Genomic DNA, 8,496 nt, shown 5'->3' with positions numbered 1-8,496 from the left:
AATTAGTGCAGGAATACTTTACAGCAGCAAAAGAATCTAATACAGACATTAATTCAATAAAATTAGGTGAGGGAACGGAGTTGAAGCCTCTTCATTCATAAACTTCCCTTTATGTTAAAAAATAGCATGAAATAGAAAATAAATTTTAAATAGATTTGGAGACATTCCAGGCAACTACCATGTACAGTGAAGTCATCATTGCTTAAATGTAAACTGACTATGATGCCTTTTTGTCATTAAGATTTAAGGTACAATAGTTGACCTTAATTTCTCCATCATTGCAGTACAGACTTTTTTTCTCAGTACCATATCCCAGTACCATATTTTTGCATAGTCAGTCCTCAATTTATGTTCCCCAAGTAAATGACAGAATTTCTCATTAAAAATATAGAAACCATGACAACTTGTGGAAAAGGATGAGTGTGGGATAGGAATTCCTACTAACTGTTTCAATAGAGAAAGGAAACAGTAACAAACTCAAGAATATGTGGAGCCTTGTCTGTAATGAAATAATTCAGAGAAAAACTATTAGTATTCCTCATCAGACCTATTAAATAACTTTTCCATCAGAATACCCAGCATGAGAGAAGATACTGCAATGGTGTCTCACGAACAGCTGTTGCAAGGTAGTTCCTACCTCCACTGGTCTGGATCTTTTCAGTGAATACAAAACATGCTCAAATCACCCCATCTTAGAAATTTCATACAAACGTTCTCGCTTAACTGCATCAGCCTCCACACCTAACACTCTATTTCCCTGCTCCCCCAACAGCAAAACTGCTCTGATATGTTTTCATTTTACTTCACTTATTCTACAGGGTCACCTAACGGTACATCCATACCCATCACTTAATTGTCAACTATGGTCCCTGTATTGCAGATTCAAACAAATACATCTTTATTAATGTATTAAACAACTTTACTTTAAATTAGCTACTTAACCAAGCAACAAACACGGTGACCACTTGTCTCTGGGCTAGGCTGACTAAGGTTGCAGTGACTCAGCTAAGAGTTCTCAGGAAGCATCCCCTCTAACTCTTTCCTTCAGTACCTGCTAGGCTCTCACTCACCTGGATGGGGTCTCCGAGACGGAGAACTCTGTGTGGAAGTCAGAATTACTCCCTGGCAGGTTCATGACGGAGACTGAAGCTCTGTCCCCCACGAGACAGCAGGAAGGAGTGAAGCATCAGTTCACAGCCAAGCTTGGAGTCAAAAGTAACACCAATGTCCTGTGCATCAACGTGGTACAAGCTGAGGAACCACACAGAAGAGGCGTAACAATGCTCTCTGTATCTGCTCATCAGGCCCAGTTCCCTCTTCTTATTCCAACTGCTAAGCACATGATTTCCCCCGGGACCCCTGGAATAAACAAAAAGCAAATTTTTCCTAATGATTCTCTGATCCCCAGAGACCAGGTTAGAAGTCAACGAATCCAGTTTTTATGACTCCTTGTCCTGGATCTTGCCTGCTTCTTAGAGGTGTAAACTCCTACCACTTTATGCCATCCCTGAGTTCACATTTTTTGCAAAGTCTGAGGATAAGGAACTGTCAAGACCAGGTCCCTTTGATCCTTAAAGCATTGACTTGTGATAAGGACACAGACCTATAACTCCACACAACTGCTATTCCCTCTTCAGTACGGGGGAGAACTGTCTTCCTTTGATATGTAACCTGGGGCACCACAGTTTTGGCTACGTGACACATTTGTCAAAATGATTAGGTATTTTATACTTATATCACAAGTTAATAACTGTCATTTAGTGCTTCATAAAGGATTTTTGTTCATTATAAGAGATACGTTTAGATACTTTTATGGCCTATATTTTGAGCTCAGCATCTTATAAACATTGCATGATTTAATTTTTAGAAAAGTCCATTCGATGAGGTGGTATTATTATGAACTCTATTCCCCATGCAGAAATGGGGCTTGAAGGGGTTTACTGATCTGCTCAAAGTTACAAACTAATAGGCGATGAGCTTTGGATAGGAATTCTGTCAGAATGCTTTTAGGTTTTGAACTGTGGGCCATTAGTTCTCTACATGAGATGATTTTGACCCTGAGGATATTTGGCGGTGCCTGGAGGGAGGGTGCTAAACACCTACAAAACCCAACACACAAAAAAGCCCCCCAATTGTCAACAGGAGAAGGTGAGTAATCCTAGTGTAGACTAGCACTTTTCCAATTTTGATGCCTATGAATCACCCAGGATTCTAGTTCTGATGAAGAGCCTGGTGGGCCCAGAGATTCTGAGAATCAAACAACCTCCCAAGTATACAAACCCTTTCAAATATAAAGGAATTATATTAAACCATTTGCTTTTAGGATGGCTGGTTATATAACAATAGCTAACCGATAGAATAATTAAAGTGAACTGAACTGAGGGAACATATAATAATCTACTACTTCTTACTTTTGGCATTTGTACTGATATTTGAAGACAGCATTCACAATCATTCTGTTATTCAAATTTATTTCAAACATAACTGCATAAAAGTGACTCCATTGAGGTTCCCTTCCATGTAGTCCGGATAGGGTGGAAGGGCATGCATGTTTCTGCAGGAAAATATATAATTCTTATGGACATGACTGGGCATAATTTTAATTCCTGTGTGATTTAACCTTTGATGATGAAGATTGAAGACATTCCTGAATATAAAGGAGACATATAATGGATGACATTCATACTGTTCATTCCTTGCCTCTTGGGTGTTTATGAAGAAATTTAGAAAACGGGAGATATTTCATTTAAATATTTGATATTTGAAACATCACTAGGAGGAGTGATATTTGTAGACAGCACCCTGGAAGTTTTCAAGCAGAAACCAGAAGATACTTCAATACAAAAAATAAAATAAAACACTCCAAGTAATTCTTCACTCCAATGAATAAGGACTTTTACACATGGACATAGCATTTCACACTTCAATGTGTAGATCTGCAGCACAAAAAAATATATTTACATAGTAATACAATGTATGACTATTTTTCTTCATCATATTTAAGGTCATCTCTGACTCTAACCATTTAGGCCTATTTATGAAAATTTATAATTTCATATAGAATCTTCTTGGAAACATGTATCTGATAGTCAATTTACACTGGTGACTATGAAAGGTATATGGACACATAGCTGGATAAGAGACTGTAAAATATACAGGAGACCAGCTATAAAACATACTAACACATTAAAGTCTACATTATTGGCAAGAGCAGTAAAGGCAGTGCTGTAGAAAATAATAATGAACACGTAAGTAAAACTGCGGTCTCAGATTTTCCTCTACAATAAAATTATGTAAATGACCTTAGTGGCCAATTTTAGCGTGGCCCATAGGAGTAGTATGATGCAGGACTATCCTTTCAGTAAAATAATAGAACAAGTACTTAGAATGATACATGTCATAAGAGAATAAATTATGATAAAAAAAATTCATGTTAACCCATGAACTAAATGAGAATTTCTTAATATTTATGATCCAAGTACTAGAATAATTTCTGTCAGAACTTCAGGCTCTGAGGCTTTGAACTCTGCATTCACGGGCATTTCTTCAGTCTAGTACGAGGTATGATAAAAATACAGTGAATGTTTAAATTTAAAAAAAATATTACAGTAAAATACACATTGCCATTAACGCCTCTCAAAATCCTCCCCCTTGCTTTGAACACATTATCCCATTGTTTTTGCCACTTTCTGAAGCAGTTCTGGAAGTCCTCTTTTGTGAGTGTCTTTAATTGCACTGTTGTGGCTGCCTCGAAGTCCTGAATTGATTCAAAAAGTTTATTTTTCATGGTCATTTTGACTTTGGTGAAGAGCCAGAAGTCGCATGGTGCCAGATCCTCTGAATAAGGTAGATGAGGACACACCATAATGTTTTTATGTCACAGAAATTGCTGCTCCAGAAGCTATGTGTGACATGGAGCCTTCCCATTGTGATCACAAAATACAGTGAATGCTGCTGCAGAGTGCCATCCAAAGAAAGGCAGGGATCTTCAATACGGGAGCTACGTGTCAAACCTTAGGAACAGTGTGTGACAAGTTTCAACTTGTTTGGTGTAGTCAGTTGGGTGTGAGCTATGGTTGAGAAAAGGGGTGTTTTAAAGTTGCGGTAAATCATCCTCCATTATGACAACGCTCCATGTCACACATCACTTCTGGTATATGGCAATTTCTGTCAAATAAAACATTACGATGTGTTCTCATCCACCTTATTCACTGGATCTGGCACTGTGCGACTTCTGGCTCTTCCCAAAGTCATACAGATTCAGGACATGGAGGCAACAACCCAGCGCAACTGAAGACACTCATGAAAGAGGACATCAAGAACAGCTTCAGGAAGTGGCAAGTATGATGGGATAAGTACTTTTGAAGTGAGGGGGAGTATTTTGCGGGAAATTAATGACAATGTGTCTTTTACTATAACAATTTTTAAAATTTATCATATTGTTTGATCACACTTGGCATAGTGGCCTTAGAAAAGCTTATATACCAAAGAATCTTTTCAGAGCCCCTTTTATGTCTTTGTTCCTGAGACTGTAGACAAAGGGGTTCAGCATGGGTGTGACCACAGTGTACATCACCGAGGCTGTTGCACTTGAATGTGAGCTGTGGGTCACCGCAGAGCTGAGGTACACTCCTAGACCTGTACAATAAAATAAGGAGACAACTGAGAGGTGAGATGCACAGGTAGAAAATGCTTTATACTTCCCCAGAGCTGATGATATTCTACATATGGAGGAAACTATCCTATAGTAAGAGTAAATGATCCCAGCCAGGGGACCACCACCAAGCAGCCCGACTAAGAAATACATCACCATGATGCTAAGAAAGTTGTCAGAACAGGCAAGCTGTACCATCTGATTGAGTTCACAAAAAAATTGGGGGATTTTCAAGTCTGCACAGAAGGACAGCCTCAGCACCATTAAGCTTTCTACCAAGGCATTCAGGACACACATGATCCAAGACACCAGAAGCAGCAGTCCACAGAGCCGGGGGTGCATGATGACTGTGTAGTGCAGGGGATGACAGATGGCCACGAAGCGGTCATAGGCCATCACGGTCAGGAGAAAGTCATCCAACACTCCAAAGAGTAGGAAAAAGTACATCTGTGTGATGCAACCTTCATAGGTTATGACTTTGTTCTGTGTTCTGATGCTCACCAGCATCTTAGGGATGGTGGTGGAGGTGAAACAGATATCCACAAAGGACAGGTTGGCCAGGAAGAAGTACATGGGCGTGTGGAGGTGGGAGTCTGAGCTGACAGCCAGGATGATGAGCAGGTTTCCGAGCACAGTGATCAGGTACAAGGAGAGGAAAAACCAAAAGATGAGGGGCTGCAGGTCTGGCTCCTCTGAAAGTCCCAGGAGAACAAATTCTGAAATTCGTGTACTATTGTCTGGTTCCATGAGGTAGAGGTAACTACCAGAAAATAGAAAAAATAAATAACTAATTTTTACATAAGCAACATTAGTAACTAAAAATAAATGCTATGTTTATATTTTATAATCAAGATAATAATTTTCATATTTTGTGTATGGTCTGGTGCCATTGAGGCACCTCTAGTGCCATTTCTCATAGAATCTCCTATTGTACCATCAACCTGTTCTATAAAGCTAATGTATACCTATTGTTTTAATGAGAATATCTTTCATGCATTTGTGAATCTATACTAAATATAGACTATGTTCAAAGCCCTGTTCAGAGTATGAGTTGGTGAACAACAAGTTTCTACAATCTAATAATGGAGAAATGATATCATCAAATAAAATTAATTTGTGACATACCCAATGTGCTATGAAAAAAAAAGGAGCTCACATATAACTGAGAGAGTGGAGGAGCATGTTATTTTTTTTATAGAGTTCAGCCAAGACCTGCCAACAGGTGACACGTTAGCAGACACCTTAAAGAATACTAAGCAGGAGACACAATTTAATCTGGGGAAGTGTTTGCCTGAAGAAACAGCCAGTGCAAAAACCCTGAGGAATACGGCTGTTTTAGAAAATCAAGGTTCAAAATGAGCCAGTGTGTCAAGGGCATTGAGCAAGGCAGAGAGTGATGGGAGATGGTGTCAGCAAATGTTAAGGAAGGAACAAGATGGCCTGACTGTTGCTGTTGAAACTTCTAGTCACAGGGAGTCCCTGGTCCACACTATGTACAACTTGCACCTAATTAATCTGGTTGCAAAGGCACTTAGTGAGTTGAAAAGGATCTCCTCCTTAGTACCGTCTCTCAATAGAGTTCAGGACCTTGTATCAAAAACCACCTTGGTATATATGATACCAGATACCCTTGCTCCCAGGACGGCTCTCAGTTCACAAGACACACACACACACACACACACACACACACACACACACACACAGAGCATACTGTGGCCTCCTCATCTGTGTTATTTCTATGTCATTCTCACTTCCTCCCACACTATTTAGGCTATGAGTAGATACACCTCAAGTTGTCCAGATTAAGAATCTTCTCCAAAAATATTTAAAATGATACCTAGATATTCCTATTATAAGTCTCCCATGGACAAATAAGCTTAGGGTTCCATATTTGTATGTCCATTTTCTGCCCTGTATTTTAAAAAAACATAAACAATATGTTAAATAAACGTACAGGGAGACCGAAAAGAATGGACATGAGAAAGGAAAAAGATCTTACAATAAGCTCAGGTGGTCCCTGAGAGACGATGAGGAAGAAAAATCTTCATTGGATTTAGGTGACATTCCAACCCCGATTACACCCCACCTTGAAGCCACGCAAAAATAATTAAGGAGAAAAAATATAAATGTGTTCAAAGGACAAAAGTAGTAATAAATATATGGTGTGAAACATCTTACAGATTGAATACCCCAAGTGAAAACTGGCCCAAACAACAAAGGTTGGTTGTCTTTAATATCAAGCAGTAGAAGACTGCTTTTATCTGTGCCTATTCTCTAATTATTTGACCAGTTGGTTTTTAGTGGTGGGTAGCAGATAAGGCAAGCAACTTTTTCACTTCTGTTATGTGGGATCTTTTCTTTCTTTTTTTTTTTTTTGGACTTTGGGTTTCGATCTCATTTTTGACCAATCTAGTGAGTACCGTTTAATTCTCGTTCTGGTTTTCATCCAACATGCAAAGGCTAGACCATACTCTATAAAATCCTGCTCACACCAAGACAATTTCATCCTTTTACACTACCCTTCTTCATATGATTTAAGCCTACGCACATTACGTCATGCAAACATTTATTTTGCTACACTCTGACTTCACCTTCATAATGCAAGATCAAAACAAGCAAGGATTCACTTGTTTTCTTCACTTTTGTGTTTTCACAAATGTATGTGAATATATGTGCACTTGTGTATGAACACATTTAAGTAAATATAAAGTTATGAAACAAAAGGGATGTCAGGGGGAATGAAACCAGGTTAAAGAGAGTGATTTCAAAGAAAATTGCGCAGAGAATAAAAAATTAAAAGAAATTAAGACATAAAATAGCAATAGTTTAATGATATCAACACGGTGGTAATTAAATTGGCAAAGGCATAGACATAGAACTAATATATAATGTTCCTAGAAATTATGGCACAGAGCAGATGCTCAGTAATTGTTTGTTGAATGAATCAGGAATTAGGTCTCAGTATATAAGCACATTTAAAACATGGTAAGGTTGCATTTCAATATATTCAGAAAGATTGGAGTGTTGAATAAAACCTGGAAAATAAATATAGACTTGGAAGAAAATGATATTGAGTCATACCTCGGTCATATTACAAAAAATCACAGGGTTGCCTACTCATTGACTACTTAGTAACCAGTTCTTTTTAGGTGAACAGATGGAAAACTACTTATTAACATCTTTGGGTGGGCCAAATCATTTTTAAAAGGTGACAAACAGAAGAAAAAGATAGACCTATTTAACTAAATTAAATTTAAGACATTTTTATAGCCAAAACATCCCCCAAAGTCAATTGAGAAGTAATCGTTTAAAAAAATATTTGCAAGGCTGATAATGAAAGAATAATAAGAAATATAATATACGGGCATATAATAATGCTCAAAAATGGCAATCAAATAAATGAATCTTTGATCAAATTCAGAAATAGTTTAGAAAACAAAAATTTCTTTCACAAAAAATTTCACACCTGTCATCTGGGAAAATAACTAAAAGAGCTGTCTCATTGATTGGGGTGGAACTTTTAAACAGGTAGCAAGGGGGTACTTTTTCTGGGAGTTCTCTAAAGTGTTAAAACAATCTGAAGACAGCCATAAATACTGAAAGTAAACATATTCTTTAACTCTGGCTTTCTCAGTCTCTGCACTGTTGACATTCTGGCCAGATCACTGTCTGTGGTGTGGTCTCTCCTGCACATTGTAGGGTGTTTAGAGCATCCCTGGACTCTACTGTCACCTCCCATGTGACAGTCAAAAACATGTCCAAACATTGTTCAATGTCACCTGGAGAAACAATATTGCCTCTGATGGAGAACCAGAGTTTTCACATATTAACCACAAAACGTT

The 8,496-nt window shown here is 38.1% G+C and overlaps 1 protein-coding gene across 1 annotated transcript; it reads right to left on the bottom strand.

Annotated features, from left to right (window-relative positions):
• Positions 1 to 4,377: 4,377 nt before the first annotated feature.
• LOC148755273 (olfactory receptor 7A17-like) lies at positions 4,378 to 5,407 on the bottom strand. The gene has a single exon (XM_088791724.1). It carries the CDS (start codon positions 5,399 to 5,401, stop codon positions 4,478 to 4,480), a length of 924 nt encoding a protein of 307 aa, XP_088647850.1. The 5' UTR covers positions 5,402 to 5,407; the 3' UTR covers positions 4,378 to 4,477.
• Between the last annotated feature and the right edge of the window lie 3,089 nt (positions 5,408 to 8,496).

Source organism: Rhinolophus sinicus, chromosome 15 (assembly GCF_057876585.1).
Source record: "Rhinolophus sinicus isolate RSI-liver-muscle chromosome 15, RSI-T2T, whole genome shotgun sequence".
In the NCBI taxonomy this organism is placed as follows: Eukaryota; Metazoa; Chordata; class Mammalia; order Chiroptera; family Rhinolophidae; genus Rhinolophus; species Rhinolophus sinicus.
Note: the sequence above shows the minus strand (reverse complement) of the source record. Positions and strands in the feature narration are given on the sequence as shown.